General features: G+C 38.6%; 2 protein-coding genes across 3 annotated transcripts in view; one reads left to right on the forward strand and one right to left on the reverse strand.

Annotated features, from left to right (window-relative positions):
- Nucleotide 1: 1 nt before the first annotated feature.
- On the reverse strand, nucleotides 2-12,519 carry LOC148359524 (seipin-like). Its single transcript, XM_088344027.1, has 9 exons — nucleotides 12,431-12,519; nucleotides 5,908-6,157; nucleotides 4,313-4,391; nucleotides 2,518-2,661; nucleotides 2,365-2,400; nucleotides 718-852; nucleotides 517-614; nucleotides 246-366; nucleotides 2-161 (listed from the first exon to the last, which is right to left on the reverse strand). Exons 2-9 carry the CDS (start codon nucleotides 6,150-6,152, stop codon nucleotides 102-104), a joined length of 918 nt encoding a protein of 305 aa, XP_088200153.1. The 5' UTR covers nucleotides 6,153-6,157; nucleotides 12,431-12,519; the 3' UTR covers nucleotides 2-101.
- Nucleotides 12,520-14,228: 1,709 nt separating this feature from the next.
- Nucleotides 14,229-17,644, forward strand: part of LOC148359525 (glypican-6-like) — a 29,357-nt gene continuing 25,941 nt past the window's right edge. The window contains exon 1 of one of the 2 annotated variants that reach the window (XM_088344821.1): nucleotides 14,229-14,610. In XM_088344821.1, coding sequence (XP_088200947.1) covers nucleotides 14,430-14,610 — 181 coding nt within the window. In that variant the 5' untranslated portion in view covers nucleotides 14,229-14,429. Of the gene's footprint in view, nucleotides 14,611-15,081; nucleotides 15,206-17,644 lie in introns of those variants that run through there. The other variant, XM_088344822.1, reaches the window with a different exon arrangement.

A 17,644-nucleotide genomic window follows, 5' to 3' on the forward strand; every position in this document is an offset into this window, starting at 1 on the left:
GAAAGCGTCTACTTTCTTCTCCGTGTTGACTCGAAGAAACTCACGTACACTTTCAACTTTCAAGGGAGTGGCTGCACACTTTACAGCTATTTAAAATAGTCTCAAGAAGAGCTATTGCAGTTGTCACTGTCTCCCACCTCGACTGCTGCATTTATTTGGGCCTGCCAAGAACAAATACTTCTAAAATTAGGTCAACAATTTTTAATAAACAAGCTCATCATACTTGTGTGAGGAACATGACCCACCTGTCCTGGGTTACCCAAGAGCAGTCTCATGTAGCTCAAGACCAAAAGGATGCTGAGGAAAATGAAATTACTGGACATGCCCACGACAGCTGACAGGATTGGAAAGTTGAACAACAAGTACCTGAAAAATGTGAAAATCAGAAATGTTACTAATGTCATGCAGTAGCTATACTGTATTGGCTCTAGGAAACCTTTTGTGTGAGGTGCTTCTTCATTTATTTGTTGTATTACCCGCTAAAATATATACTTTTGAAAACCGTTGCCCTCTCACCTAACACCAGAGAAATAAGCATGGATGTAGATCTGGGACGAGTAGATCTGCACCTTGCTTGATAGAATCTCAATGACGGCCGTGGCTGAGGGAGAGTACTATTCATGACAAAAAGAGCAGTGAAATTTTAACAACTACATCTAAATTCCAGAGTTTGACTTGATTCTGTCGAATTTTCTGCTCACATAGAGTCATACTCACTGGGTCGTCTATGTATTCGGAGAAAAGTTCCACCCCTAAAACTTGTTTCTGCTCAGCCACACCACTCATGAACACCGGGAAGAAAAGCAGAGTCGATATGGTCTTCAGGAGTTTCGACTGGTACCGCAGCATACTCTGAAAAGGGTTTACAACGTGAATGATGGATTTCAATCTAGCCAAGTCACAACAAACAAGAGGAGTGTATTTATCTGGGTTTTCCTTGAGGAAATGAAGTTAATCTAGTGATAGTTCACCTTTTGAAGGACTTCGGGTGTGGCAGGGTGATCTTGGGGGTTATAACAGATAACCTTAAGCTGCAGATTGCTGTTACATGCTTAAGATCTGGTTGTCACAGTAGCAAAAATGCGTTTTTGTAAATAAGCATAAAAAGAAATCCCTCCACTTCATAAAAAAAGAGCATCACATGAACCAACATGAAAAGTGGAGAGTAAATGTGTAAAATTGTTCATCCTTTCAATTTTAGATAGGGTGTTGTGAGAACCCTTCATTAGATCGGCTGGAAACAACAACCAACAAGGGCATCCAGGAATTTTTGGAGCTGTCTTTCCCTGACTACATGTACTTAAAGATGAGCAAGTTTTAACGCACAAAAAGGATGTAATTGAGACTAAACAAAATGACTATAAATCTTGTTAAGGCGCCATCTTGTGTCCTCTTACTTGTACCGATTGAGGACCTTAAGGTTATGCTTCGTTTTTTATCATCCATAATATAGTTTTATGGAGGAGGAGCATCAGTTAGAGATGTGGAAATTACATGAAAAACAACACGATACAACATGTACCAAAGAGGTAAATTGTTGACATCTCACAAAACAATGGCATGTTCTTTTGGAGCAGGTTATTGCGTTTCAGGATCGATTTTAAAATGCTTTTAGTCGTTTTTAAATGCCTTAATGGTCTTGGGCCGTCCTATCTGTCTGATTTGCTTTTATCATATCGTCTCTTGCAGTCCCTGAGGTCCCCCTGATAGCGTTTTGTTGACTGTTTCCAGGGTTAGGACCAAAACCTATGGTGAAGCAGCATTTAGCCACTTCGGTCCTCACCTATGGAACAGTCTGCCGGAGGACATGTGGGAACCCTTGATATTTTTAAGACGAGGGCTCGAGACCCACTTTTTTTTAATATGGCTTTCAATTGATCATTTGTGTTTAATTCAAATCAGTTTACTGTTACACACTTTACTTTTTATTCCATATGTTTTGTTCTGCAGTTGTTTCTATTTCTGTTTTTATATTTCAGTCTTTCTTTATTTTGGGGGTCCACAATGGTAGAGTGTGAACCAAATGGCTGAAAAGCCTGAGGCTATCTTCTGCCATCCCTATAAGTGTGGAGAAGCCTCCCTCTGGTCTCTTTCCTCACAGGGTTAGGCTGTGCTTTGCCATAATCATATTTCATTTCTATTGCCATTCATTTTGTTTTTATTGTATTTTTACCGTTGTGTGTGTGTTTGTGTGTGTGTTTGTGTATAATGTGTTTTGGGTTGTTGGTAGGGGATAAATGAGGGGATTTTATTGTCTTATTGTATGCTGAATGTTTTTATTCAGAATTTTGAGTGACAATTAATTGCCTTAAAAGGGTTTTACAAATAAACTTGATTTGATTTGATTATTCATCATATACTCACGAAGCGAGAGCTGGTGGCGGAGGATATCTGCCTTGCCTGAGAAACACAAAACGTTGCAGTCGTAAATCAGCAAAATTATCCTGAAAATGGTGAGCATACTCGTCGATCAAACACTTGCTGAGAAAATAAAGTAGGACACTCCACGCAACTCACGGAACGTGCGGACGTCGCCACTTGGCTTCCATCACGAGAGAAGCAGGTTGTCCTGATCATGAACATCCCAAGCTCCTGGTTGGTCTCGGAATCGGGCAGTTCCAACTCGAGAGTTATTTTATAGGCCTGACCAAAGGTCAACACCTGAACATAATGGATGCATTTAAATGGTAAAATTTTCTTTTAATGATTTTATACATTCATTTGCCTTTTTTTCTGTAAGGAATGCAAGGAAATCTTTACAAATGTTCGTCTCAACATTTAAGAAAGACTAAACAGCCATTTAAAAACAGCTTTTAGTAATTACAAAACAGTCCTAAATACTTTTAAGTCGTTTTCTTACAGTAAGTAGTAATCATTATTTTAATAAATGATTACCTATGCGGGCAGCACGGCGGCGCAGTGGTTAGCGCTTGTGCGGCACAGTTCATGTCATGGGAACCTGTCGTGGGTTAAAATCCAGCTCCAGACTTTCTGTGCGGAGTTTGTATGTTCTCCCCGTGCTTGCGTGGGTTTCCTCCGGGCACTCCGGTTTCCTCCCACATTCCAAAAAAAACATGCATTTTCAGGTGAATTGGCCGGTCCAAATTGTCCCTAGGTGTGAATGAGCGAATGAGTTGTCTGTCCCCGTGTGCCCTGCGATTGGCTGGCAACCAGTTCAGGGTGTCCCCTGCCCACTGCCCGAAGATGGCTGGGATGGGCTCCAGCCCCCCCGCGACCCTAATGAGGATAAGCGGTACGGCTAATGAGATGAGAGATGAGATGAGATGAGATTACCTATGCCACAATAAAATCACAGCGTAGAATTTCAGAAAGATTAAATGTTTGATTTTATGTGTGAATCTTGAAGGGACAACGTGTATTATTTAGTGCCTCATAGTGGTAAAAGATTTACTGTAAATAATAAGCAAACATATGGGCACTGCTAGGTTGAGAGATTTGCATTATTTTACATATGTCGAGCCTCAGCTAGACCAAGCTTACATAATTGTACACCATCTTGCTGCTACAGAAAAAAAACAAGCTCACAAACAGCTGGGCAAAAAAATGAGTAGAAAAAATGTGCTTTTTGGTTACTTTGAGTCTCCCTAGTTTGTCTTCTTCCTTGTGCTTTTTAGCACTCGTTTTCTGTTGCACTGCACCAATGCTCTCCAACCTTTCTGAAGCCTAGAGCTACTTACTGTATTTGTTACTGATTAGCGCGGAGGGCTACCAGTTTGATAGGCATTTCCAAAATAACATATTATGTTGTTACTATGATATTACTATGCTTTTACCAGGATGATATTATTATACGTTAAAATAGGCGCAGCCAACCAATACATACATAACATAACATAATGCGAGTTGGAAATCAAATATCCTATAAAATGACAATGATCCATGATATATTTTCAGAGGCAGTCTGCAGGCTACTCAGGTGGTTTTAGGTGGCACGTGGACACCATGTTGGAGACCCCTGCACTACACAAAACAGCAACATCTAATGGTCAAATAATACACAATGTCTAATGAATTATTATATAGTATGTTTTTTTTAATCAATTATGTAAAGAATTAACTGCACCAACTCACTTGGAAGACATCTCGTGTGTGGCAACACAGACACACACGTACACACTGAGTCCAATTTTTACAAACATACTATTACCACATGAAAATAAGAACTGAATTAAGTTCTTACCCTGATCTCAGTTCTATATGCTGATTACTCATACTAATAGATAGAATAAATCTTTACAAATAATTTAGATAAAACATTTAAAACAAAAGCATATAGATTAAGAACACGTACAGGTTTGTTGTTTATCATCAATGACACATTGGCCACAGGATAAGAGCACGGGAAAGACTTTGAAGACTCACAGTCTGTCCTGCCAAGGGAAAATAAGAAAGAAAAGGCAATATCACAGTACAGTAGATACATAAGGCGTGCTTTCTCAATATGTCATTGCTATCAAGGTTAGCCACTCGTTTCCTTAATTTATGATGTAAATTCCCCTTATTAAATAATATTTAACCTTACAAACACAACACGGTGCATATTTACTCCAAGCACAACAGACTATGTAGAATAAAAACAAAGATAACTTGTGTAAACAAGTTTATTTGCCCAGTAAACGACACAAATATATAGCATATTTCTTACTTCTTTGATACAAAAATACTACAAAAAATACTACTGCAGAAATACCACGACATTACAACAAAAATAGTAATGCAGAAATACTATAAGAATATTAAAGAAATAGTACAAAAATACTACAAAAGTCCTACTACAGAAATACTACAAAAATACAACAACAGTAATAGTTAATACTACAATACCACAAAAGACTACAAAACATTAAAGCAATTCTACAAAAACCCTACTAGGGAAACAATACCAAATAATACTATAACAAACTACTGCAGAAATACTACCAAAATACAATTACAGTATTTGTGCAAAAATACTACAGAAACACTAAAAAAATTCTACAACAAAAATATTATTGCAGAAATACCACAAGAATACAAGGTAAATACTAAAAACATCCCACTACAAAAAACTACATAATACTACTGCAGAAATACTTCAAGAATACTGCAGAAATACCGCAAAAATCCCACTATTGAAATAATGGAAAAATACAACAAAAATCCTACAACTGAAATGCTACAAATTTAAAACTACAGTAATCCTACAAAAAAAACCTAAAGAAATACTATAAATATTGTACTCCAAAAATAAAATTGCAGAAATACGATAAGAGTACATGGAAAATACTACTGCAGAAATACTACAAGAATACGACATGAATACTTCAAAAATCGTACTATGGATATAGTATAGAAAATAATACTAAAAATACATTACGAAATTACTACCGCAGTAATACTACAAAAATACACAAACGTCTACAATATCAATAATGTCAATTCCCCTTACTAAGCGATGATCAATATTACAAACACAACTCGGCAACTATTTACTAACATCAAGTCAGACTCTGTAGAATAAAAACGAAGATCATAAGTGTCTCATCTCATCTCATCTCATTAGCTGCACCGCTTATCCTCAGCAGGGTCGCGGGGGATCATAAGTGTAAATAAGTTAATTATATTTACCAAATAAATGCGTGATTGATGAAAAAAATTGCGAGTTTACAGAGATAATATTATCAGTCTACCTTACAATTACATTTTCTTCTGCTACTAGTGACCCAGATGATCAGGATTAGAGCCCAAATGGGCAAAACAACATTGGTCTAAAAATCCTGTACAAAAATCGTTTTACGCTGTACACAATTTCAAATGATCCATAAACCTATACAATACGGGTAAAAGTTACAAGTTGACAGCAAGCTATGACATTTCCTAATGTGGCTGAAGGCCACACACACTCACCTGTAGTAATAGTGGACAGGAGTGGAATATGCTGTAAGAGGCATGTAGGAGTAATAAAAGCTCCCGTACAAAAAACCAGAGACCCAAAGGAGCAGAACCAGCACAGAGAGCACAACGGCACCCTGCATGGCCCTCTGACGGAAAAGGGCCATCGCCCTCAAAGTAGCGTTGCTCAATCTTGTCAGTGGAGCTCTCAAAAAGATTGAAGGGTCATCTCCAGATTGCCGGTGATTTGCTTGATCCATTGAACCTGAAAAAAAATTGAAAGATTCAAACTTTAGACTCGATCGCAAAAAAACTATCAGTGCTTATGATGATGCATTTATTTCACAGAGCCAAACACAATTCAAGCATTCATTGGGCTGAAGTGTGAAATCGGCGAGTCGAATTTCGGGCCACAAGTAGAGGTATTTTACATCAGATGACTAAGATGGATCAGCAGTAGAGTTGTCGTTTTTCGTTTGAAGCAAAACTCCCTATTTTTTAAGTACTCTCGGACAGCGTGCATAATTTGAGGTGTCCTTAAATAGTTTGAAATTATGTATTTTCTTTATATTATCTCTTAACAATGCCCTATATATATATATATATATATATATATATATATATATATATATATATATATATATATATATATCTTCACCGCGCCTATCTGCTTTTTATCTTGCTTTTATCATCAGTGTTCAAAAGGTTGTTTTCATTTATTTGACGATTAAAAATGTGAAAGTAAAAACAAACAGTTGGTTCAAATACAGTCCAAATGCCAATCCAAACTCCCAAAAGATGAAAAAAGAGGAGTTTATTTGAGCATGTCTAAAAGAGAGACGAACGTGCATGCAGCACACCAGGGAGTTTGACAGCGGCTGCACCCTGCAATGATAATTTCCGCCGTCAGCAAATAGAATATTTTTGAAGTTACGAACACTACCTATACCAGGTTGGAGTTAATGTTTGTGAGCTACTGGTGTTAACAGCATAATTACTGTAAAAACTTGGGAACACGATACAAAATCAGACCTCTTTGTGTAACAGGATTTATGTTTTATATCTTAGTACATTTTGGTGAGTGGTTGTGTCACTACGGGAAGATTTTATCCCATGATTGTACTTCTCCAGTTAATTTTTAGCCATGTTCATTATCACTTCATGAATTGAATTGAATTGCCAGTATTATTATCGATATCAACGTTGTAAAACATTTTATGCCTCAAGCTTAGACATGGCACTCCAGGGTAAACATGTAATAACCACTTAAAAAGAAAAAAAAAGATAAAAAAAACTGTCAGGGTGGATGGACTCAAATATTTATAATGTGGTGCCTAAGGTATAATAATGAGTTATAATAATTGTGCTACGAAATAACAGTGCGTCGTAACAATAGTGTAATAAAATAACATTTAGCAGCAACATAAATTCCGATATGTCGCAAGACGTACATTTTCAGGTTTAGTGCTCTCATTTAGTGTGGTGATAGCCTTAGGGAAGAAACTTTCCCTTAGCCTGTCCTTGTTTTAAGGGAACTTTAGCTTCTGCCAGAGGGCAACAGGTCAAAGAGGTAATGGCCCGGGTCGGGAAGAGTCCTTTATAATGTTGATGGCTCTTCTGCGGTATTAAATGAGGTAACATGGACAAAATAATAATATAAACAATGCTTAATCAACACAGACCATATGTGCGACATGAGAGGAAATGTATTCTGTCTTACCTTTGTCTTCCAAGAATTAGGTTTCTGTCTATGGTTCAACACTGTGTGGATAAACACTTAAGGAAGGGACATGAACTACCCCAGAGGTTTAGTCCAGCCCCCAGTCCTCAGTGGTACTTTGCCAACTGGAACATAGTTCTACTGAGGACAAGACACAGTTGCAAACACTTTACATGTTGTCACTCTTTTTTGTGCTACTTTTGCTTATAATTAGAATGAGAATTCTCATGTCCTTGATTTTAGACAAAGAACATCACATAATGCTCCTTAAAAGTAAAGGGTCCATTTTCGACTCCAAAGTGTGCAACTCTCAGAACTGATCTGTTATGTTATACAGTCTAGACCAGGGGTCAGGAACCTTTTTGACCCGAAGAGCCATAAAAGCAAAAAATGTTTTAAAAATAAATTGAGAGAGCCACATCATATATTTTCTGACAAAATTGAAAAAACTGCCAAACACGCTCTTTAGACAAAAGCTAATTCTTCCGTCACACAGCACATTTTATTTCACTGTGTGTCATTTGATTATTTAATCAAATGTATGAAATGATAATAATGCCAAATCCTGTGTCCCAAATCAATGTAAATATGCCATTTACAATTTGTCTTTCACCTTAAGTTAAGAGTGTTGAGGCAATTTTTTTCCATGAAATTTGTCCTTAATAACAGTTTCAAAACAATGTGCATGCAAAGTCCTTTTGTAAAAATGTCACAAATTACTGCAAATGATAAGCATATCGTCATATTCACTTTCGGTGTAGACTGCACTGAGCGAGAGAGCGAGAAGGAAGTGCCTTGCGCTGTGTGCAGGGATCCGCCCACCTGTACTGCTCACCCAATCAAAGTCGTTTGGCAGCGTTTTTATCTATCAGTTTAAATGGTTTCTTATCGAACTTCTGCATTAAGTTGCTTCAGCTTTATATGGACCAAAATCGGGAAATCAGTTGACTTTGGAACACCACAGAGAGAGGTGCAATAGTTCAATATTATTTCTGAGCCATATGTACTCATGAAAAGATCCATATATGGCTCCTGAGCCATAGGTTCCCTAACCCTGGTCTAGACAGCTTCACAAGGTGCACACATAGATGTAAATCTTAAATTTTGAATAAATTTACATTCCCAATTAATTTACAGCATGAACTCTAGCAAGTCTATTCTTGCTTTTACGATGTCAAAGACTGTCATTTTAAAGGAAATAAGAGAAGATTATTAAGATGTCCCCTGCCCACTGCCCGGAGATGGCTGGGATGGGCTCCAGCCCCCCCGCGACCCTAATGAGGAAAAGCGGTACGGCTGATGAGATGAGATGATGAGAGAAGATGCTACTTTGTTCGTTCTGAGAATGATTCCAATAACGCTTTGTAATCAAATAATCGAATCGATTCAATGAATTTTTCAATTTCAAAATCATCTATTTGAAGATTTGCTATACTGTATTGTTAAATTTGGGGTAGATATTTAAAATCTTAATAGTAAATGGACTGCATTACACATAAATTTTCAAGTCACTAAAGAACTAACAAAGTCCTTTACATTATGCTTGACCCATTCACACACACACTCACGCACCGATAATGAGGACAGCCATGGGGTTCAGTATCTTTCCCAAAGACACTTTGTCATTTAACTTGGAGGAGATGAGAATTGAACCTGTGACCTCTCTGCCCTAAGACTAGTGCTCTACCTCCTGCTGCCCGATTATCCAAATATATATATATTTTTTGCATGAGCTATTAACTCAGCTTAAAAATTATTTCATGATCAGTTTTTCTTGTCTGAACATTTTGCACAGGAAGTATTATATTATTCAACAAAAAGGACTTTATTGGTGCATTGTAAAATCGGTAAAAATCATTATAGTCCAGCCTCTCTGATAAAATTGAGATTTCAATTATGGCATTATTTACTAAGCTTTAGTCCATACAACGATCATCTTCGTAAACATTTACCTAATCGACACAAGGAGGTGGGGAACGTAGCTTTGAAATATCCTACTTGCTGATGTCAGCTTCTGGCTGAAATCATCATTGCAGCCTCTGTCAAGCTGTTTGTATCGTGCGTGCACGTAGGTGTCTCTTTTAGTTGGTTGGTTGGACCTCTTAACCACTAGGGTAATAGGGGCAACAAAGGGGCACCATTTACCAGCTCAGTAGCCTAGATGGTAAGGCGCCCGCTTTGAGACTGGGAGGTTCGGGTTCGCGCCCCGGCCGAGTCATTCCTAAGACTTAAAAAGTGGTCGGCGGCGCCCTCTCTTGGCTGCGGCTGCATCGGGTCAGATGCAATCGACATTTCGTTCTGTGTACATTGTTACACAGAATGACAATACAAGGAAATTATTATATTATTATTATTTCCTGTGGTGTGTCTTTGTCTCTCTTAGACATGCTCGAATAAACTCTTCTTTTACAATCTTTTTGGGTGGTTTGGTTTGGCATTTGGACTGTAGTTGATTTCTTACTTTCAACATTTTCATCCTGTAATCAAAGAAAACCTTAAGCATGCATGAAGAAATAACATTAACCCCGCCGGCCTGCCCCTGGATCCTTTCCTCTCCTTTCCAGGCTGCATTAAAATTAGTCTTGTTTGACAATGTCAGGTTCAAAACGATGTCAGGATGACAAAAAGAGACTTTTGAATTACAAACAAACCCATTTATTAAAGAAAAGTTAGCAAAACGGACAAGGCAAAAACACTTTTGGATTTGCATGTAATGAATCCCACTGACTGATGCGTGATCGCCTTTCTTATACCGATTCATGGATTCTGATTGGTGGATAGAATAAACCATGTGCACGTAGGAGTATTCTGATTTGACGATTTATTTGGTTACATGGTGTGATATATACTGCTGGCCACTAAAAGGCACTCAAACCTAACCATAAGCATGGAAAGAAGAGAGTACACACTTCCACTAAGGGGCAAGCTAACATAACAGTCTACTTGAAGGCTGTACCCTTTTTAACAAATTCCTTTGCCAAATGCAGAATGATTCATGTGATACATAACAGCAGTTCATTGTTTGATACCAGATAGGAGTCCTGAGAAAATTGTCAGTGGCCTTCAAGTTGTAGCTTTATGTGTTGGGTTAGCAAAAGGACTTCTGTGCACCATATTGGTTCATTGTTTGATAACAGATAGCTTACCAGTGGCCTCTAAGTTGCAGTTTTTAATTAGAGACAAATTCTTTTGGCGCTTTGGAAACTTATTTTCTTGATCTTGAAGCCGCTCGCCCCTGAAAACAACTTGAAAATGTAACTACATACTTATTGAGTATACTATAGAAATATATAACAGTATAAAGATATAAGAGTATAGTATATAGTATAAAAGGCACATCTAAATCACAAATTCCCTTACAGACACCATCAGTCATCTTTATATGCTGATATATGTCTCCTAATTCAGTGTGATATCTGTATCCAAAAATGTGTGCAGTTTGATTAAAATTCTCTGTCTGCTTTGGATCCAAGGGACCACACAGAAATCTTTTTCATATGCCGAAGATTGCCTTTGCTTGCAGGACGCACTAAGAGGAGTATGAGAAGATGTTTACACAGCCACGGGCTTGTACGTCTTTTTTTTTTTTTTTTGAGCAAAAGAATGAAAATACTTCACTCGAGTAGTAGCAACAAAATAGATGACAGGAAGCAATAGGTGCATTGAGGCTGACAAAATATGATCTGAATCGAGCGTGGTTCAAAAAAAAATTGATTTGGTTGGTGAAAACAATGCCCATCACATCAGTAAGTAACAATGAAAGCAGCAGAAATTAATTTATCAAATACAAATTTATTAATCCTAGGCTTTGAGCTATTAAATGATAGCTTTTGAATAATGGTTTGATATTTTACACCTAAAACTTTGTGTCTTTCTTTTCAAAAATCGCTTTATTAGTGTAGAGGATGCATGTTTTTATTTTCTGCCTGTGTAGTCCACCAGCAGTTTTAAGCCACTAAATTTCAGGAACCAGAACAGGATCAGGACCCAATCGCGTGACGTTCTCACACAAGCCTTTACTTTACGGGAAATGAGGAGTCATGCATGTTAGGTAGCCTGTCTGGCGTGGAAAGACAGGAAGCCAGAAAACGACGAGATCGATTCCAATTGCCCGAGTTGATACCGGACCGATGGAGTCAATACCGGAAAGGACGGGACAGACAAGACCCGCAGAAAATAAATCTCGTCAAGTGACAATCGGAGGTTGACACTCACCGACGAAAAAATCTTGTCAGCTATGTTTTAGTTATTTTTTTTTATAACTTAGTGACTCAAACTGTCAGGTAACTTCCCCCTCGATATTAGGCCAACAAAGCACTGAAGTGAATAGCTGTGCTGACAATTCACTAATCCCTCTCGTTAGAAATCGCCTCCCTCTGTCACGGACCAGGGCAGGAAACAGAATTTAGAACCCACTCACGTAAAGTACTCACACTAGGAACTAGGTATTTAACACAGAGTTTAACAGAAGTCTTGCAGAAGTCTCACAGAAGGATCACAGAAGTTTCACAAACGCTTAGACAACTAATGGCTCAAAGGAGCACGTTTAAGTACTGCCAACGAGCAATCAGTCAATGCGTCTCAGCCGGTGTCCATCGGCGGGGCCAATTAGGTGCCGTGGCAACCGGGACAGAATCCGGCGCCACCCGGCTGGGACCAACTGGGCGCCATGGCATCCGTGACAACCTCGATGGCTACTTCTACTCGTGTCCGCATTTATACTAATTTCCCCAGTCCCTCACTTCCATTCCGTCTATTATTTTATTGCTGGCAAACAAATTTCTCTTTCCAGGCCATATCACACCAATGGTTGCGCACCTTTTTGCACTCGTCCATAGCGTTGATGCAAGGACTGCTAAGGGATCCCTTGATAGGACTGCTCCCGCTGCCGTAGAGCAGATAGAGCTACAAGTCCGGCTGGGTGTAGCTCTTAGTGCAGTTTTACGCCTCGGCCTCTTGGGTGGCTTGGGATGAAAGAGAAACAGAAGGGCAGCATTGTAGGGGGTCTAAAATGAATTTATAGCATCAGATGTAGAAGCAGTACTTATGCAGGGCAGTATGGGGCTTTGCATTCAACATTTTCATCTGCACTTTCCAGCTTAGATCTGATAATACCAGATGATCGAAGGTTCAGTACATTTTACCAGTCAGCTTGGTACTGCTTTTAGAATTTTTCAATGTAAATACAAAGCCATTTTTTAGTCCCAAATCAATCATTTCGCATTCTTTATAAAAGCCAACATAAATTAGAAATAAGTAACTGTTCAGATATCAGAATAAATGCTTGTTGAAAGGATTTTGACGGAAAATTAAATTATTAGCAAATGCAGCAAGATAACTCATGGTTCACAGTTCCCTTGGAAACGTCAGGGGATTACTTTCTGTGGTGTTTCATTGGCAAGTGCAACCTGGCGGCCACCATCCCTCTACGGGCGGTATTTCGAGGGTCAAGGTTTGCTCCCCGACAGGAAAACAAATACTGCTGGTTTCCATGGTTACCAGTAGCATGTGAAAACTTTTGTTTGGACTCAGATACAGCACCCTCCTCATTTGGTTCCCGTTGTTGACTGTGTTAACAACTTCCCATTCTTCAGAGACGAACCGGACCTTGGCATTGACGGGGAATGACACCAAATAGTACGTCTGCTACAGGCTATCACAGCACACTTTTCCCCCAAAGCATTACGGTATGTGTGTGTGTCAATAGTAATGCCAGATCCTAAATCACTGGGAAAAAATTAGTTCATTCAGAAATTTTGAGTAAGCCTGGTTTGTTAACATTAACTTAGTAAAATTTCTGGCATTGAAAAAACGCTTTCAACCTTTGCATTGGAGACTTGAAAGGGTCTTTTTAGGTATTTGTGTATAAAAATTAACTTATTTTAGGGGCCTGCTACCTTATGAACAAATGAAAGGCAACACTTAAAAACAATCATAATTTGGCTTTGGCTATCTTAAAGTGAGATCAATATTGCTTTTAGGCTTTATATAAAGTTAAGGTCTAGGCTTGATATTTATTTCTTCTATTTTGATAAACATAGAAAAAAAGCCCCATCCTTACTTAAATAAATGTATGCAAAGCACAAAGTGTGTTTTTTTTTTGAACAAACTATTATAATTCATGCACTTTTTTTTTTAACAGTCTTCTTTATCTGATCAGTGAATTCAATATACAAGCCTCAAAACACAAACTTAATAGGTACCAGTTGGATGATGGACATTATTTTTGTAATATCAGAATTCAATTCAATTATCCATAGGTTACCATTATTTTTTATATTTTTGGGGGCTCCAATTTGTAATTCACATGCTTAAAGTAATTCCCTAAACAGCTCAGAACCTCCCCACCCATCTACCCGCTCCCAGCCGGTCCCACGGTGAGTCCTCCCCGGTACGCTCTATTGTTCTTCGGTTGCTTCTCGCTACACGATAAGTATAAAGTCAACTAGCGCAAAGCAGTATTATTTCCGGTCTAGTCTTATAATTAGTGCTCTTCCGGATGAATACCATCTACTTTCCCGTTTCTGATGCTTTTACTTTTTAATTAGAAAAGGCATTTCCGGTATAAAACAACCACATTTACACTTAGTGATGCTGCGAGTGGGTTGTTACACCTCTTTTTCCTCATTGATGTCCACCAAGTTTACAAGGACACTGTGGATGGAGCCAATTTGTGAAGAATAACAGGCCAGGCGTATAAATCGTACGACCTTGTTAAATTATGACTATTTTACACGACTGACTGTTTTAGGACCCTTTTTTTTACGACACGTCATTTACAAGCTGTAGTTTTTAAATCAAGCTGATTTTTGTGAGGATGAGAACCCGGCTTACTGTTCGCAAGTACCCGCTCCTGGCTTTGCTTTGCGCGGCATTGGCTCTTTCGGAGTTCTCGAGCCCCGTACAGGCTGCGACGGGGAGGAGTTGCGCCGACACTCGGCAGGTGTACGCAGAAAAGGGGTACAGTACCGCCACTGCACCGGTGACTCAAATCTCTGGTAAGGCACTTCATACTTGCTCAGATATGAATTGAACACTATAGTGAGGGGCTGTGAACATTTTGTTCCCGTAAGAACCAGGGACGGTTCTGATAAAGAAAAGTACAGTACAATTCAATTTAACAACTTGCTCTAGAAAAACAAAACAAAATGAATCACACACACATAAAATCCAATGTAGCTTGTAAAATGTATTCATGACTGGTGATGCACCTACAGCGTGTAAGACAAATAATTCATATAGCTAAACCTATTAATCTATCATTCCCTTAGTATATATTTTTTAATTGCTTCCAAATGACCCCCCCTCCCCTGTGTGCCATTTAAACGGCTTGATTAGGCGGGTTGAGCAAATTGCCAACACCAGAACAACAAAGAACCTCGCCCCTAATTAGTCTCTGCCGGTACTGGTAAATCCTGCTTTCACCCTTATAACTGCCAATAATCCTATCAGGGGAATGGGACCATCTGCGTGCATTTAGAATAAATTTTAGTGAGAGAAATGGCTGAATGGATAGATGTTTGCAGGGTTAACAAATAAGAATTAAGAGTATGCTCTGTGTCTGGAAAAGTATAGCACAGCTAAAGATTTTTGGTAGGTTTGGGTGTAATTGCGGGCGAAACTTAATAAAAACCTGGAGAGTTTTATTAATACAGCCGCCCAAAACTGAGATTTTATATTAATGAAATTCTTCTCTGTTGATACCCTTTAAGGTTGCCCACCCCTTTTTTTTTTTTTACAAATTTTGGCTTTGTGTTGGAGCTAACAGATGCATCATTGATTGATTCTAGATCTATTTGTGTGTGAGTGTGTGTTCTCTGCCGAGCCTCGGCTGGTTGTCCCGTGGGCCATGGGGGAGCAGATGGCTGGGAGAACAAGCGACGACGAGAGGCTGCCTAGAAATGGAAATGTGAGGATGAGAGAGGATGACCCAATAGAGCTGAACAAAAGTGATGGAGTGGCACACCAGCAAGGAGGTGCACCACAGACATATGAGTGGTGTCAGGTGTAACATTGTCTCAAACAAAGAACTGATGCGCGTTTCCTGGCTGGCTTTTCATTTGCATATCATTACATCAGACAAATCAAAGATTTGGACCTGAGCTGACAGGGTGAGGCAGATTGGAGCTGAATAATTCATGGGGTCAAAGGACAATTTTGTATCAAGCTCTTTTGGGATGTTTGCTTAAACAAGACTACGGGAAGGTGTGCTGGACAAAATGAACAGGAATGAATGAGTGTGGAAGGATAGGCAAGTAGCATTAAGGTGTCATTCACATGGGGATACAAGGCCTTATTTCAGGAACAGTAAAATTCAGACTACAAGCCGCAACTTTCCCCCCTAGCTATCAACCCTGCGGCTAATATGTGCATTTTTTCTAACGAGCAGTAAAGATAAGAGTGAGACACGTGGAATATATGTGTCAAGGAGGACTTTAAGTTTAATGTAACTTTACGCTTTGTACATGAATAAAACTAGCATGAACAGACCCTCATCATTTTAAAGGAGTCAATCAAAAGAGAGGACTAACTATCATTTTGTAAATCATTTTAAGGGTCTGTTTATTTGTAACCGGAAATAATGTGGCAAAACAAATGGATTACAAGAAGCAACACTCAACGAAGCAGAAATGTTCAAGGCGGATTTCTATTCATCTGTCGACATTATTGTGTGTTTTGGGGTAAATATTTCCCACGGTTGGATTCTATGGATTGTCCTTGATGTGACAAAGCCATTTTCGCAGACATTCAAAGAAGTTAAAGACAGTCAGGTGAAGTATTGGTGAGTTACCTTGGCTTTATAGTTTTTAGGTATCTTGTTTCAGACTGATGGTGACGTTTCTCTCACAAGTATGTTTCGAAATGCTCATCATTTCTTGAATCCCTATAGTTTAAGATTTCCATTGATATGTTGCATGACATATTTTTGTGACTGGTGACATCATATATACTCGTATTTGTATGTACTAGGTGAGGCTTATAATCAGGTGTGCGCTATAGTCCAAACTTTATGGTAATTGGCAGTTGCGATGGGAATACTTTAATCCCTTGATTAATAGTGAGCTGACCACTCTCGCGATATGCAAAATCCACAAAGAAGAGTTTAAAAACCAAGCGCCTTCTTGTTAATTTTTATACATATATATAAAAAAAAAGTATAACCACTGCTGTTGAGCTGTCTTCACCACTTAAAGGAACTGTACGGAATTTGGACTTTTTTTACCTGTGGTTGCCATCTCCTGACTTGTCTCAACATTGAAGCCTCAAGTACGGGGATTTCTCAGATACGCTCAAATAAACTTTTTTTTTTTTAAAATCTTCCTCAGGATTTGAGTTGGTGTTTTGGTCTGCACTTAAAACAGGACTTTTCCTTTTCATGCTACACTAAAAAAATAGAAAAAAAAACAACAACACAGGGATAAGCATAAAGTCACTGCGTCCAACTCCATCCATTCCTCATACCTCCTACCTAATAAAGAAGATAAAAGCTAACAGGCACAGTGGAAAATAAAGCATAAGGGCTCTTTGAACTCAATTGGGATATTGTTAACACATAGTTACTCGTGAAAATATTCTAGCTTCATTTTTTTATGGCTACCTCAAATTACATACCCGCCCTTTAAACACTGAGGCATTTTTGCACTTCAGGATGGCACTTTTGAATTTGATTGTGCATTCAACATGTTTCAACAACAACAAATTGTATCCTTTGATAAGTGCTTGAGTGTTAGTAACAAGACTTAATTATTTAGAATGCCTATATGCTAATAAGAAAGTTAAAACGATGATATGATTCACTGCAGATACTTGTGGGACGCTCCTCCTTCGGCCAATCTTTTCTTCAGGAGCGATGTCATCATACTTCGATTTAGCTTTTTTCTGAATCATGGAGTAAGAGACAATTTCTTATTGAGACAGTCCAAAATCAGGCAAGACAAAAAGTTTTCCATTTTCCTTATTCTTGCATGTCACAGAATGCGAAAAGTGAAAAACAAAAAACAAACGTGTGTCGGAGTTGATGCGCTCGCTCAG

This window comes from Urocampus carinirostris, chromosome 9, assembly GCF_059441175.1.
Source record: "Urocampus carinirostris isolate Australia breed hairy pipefish chromosome 9, RoL_Ucar_1.0, whole genome shotgun sequence".
NCBI classification, from domain to species: domain Eukaryota; kingdom Metazoa; phylum Chordata; class Actinopteri; order Syngnathiformes; family Syngnathidae; genus Urocampus; species Urocampus carinirostris.

Coding starts and splice junctions, on each gene's coding strand:
- LOC148359524 (XM_088344027.1), bottom strand. CDS start 6,152: ATGGATCAAGCAAATCACCGGCAATCTGGAGATGACCCTTCAATCTTT. Junction 853..2,364: donor CCGCCACCAGCTCTCGCTTC/GTGAGTATATGA, acceptor AACCCTTTTCAG/AGTATGCTGCGGTACCAGTC. Junction 367..516: donor GCTTATTTCTCTGGTGTTAG/GTGAGAGGGCAA, acceptor CACATTTTTCAG/GTACTTGTTGTTCAACTTTC.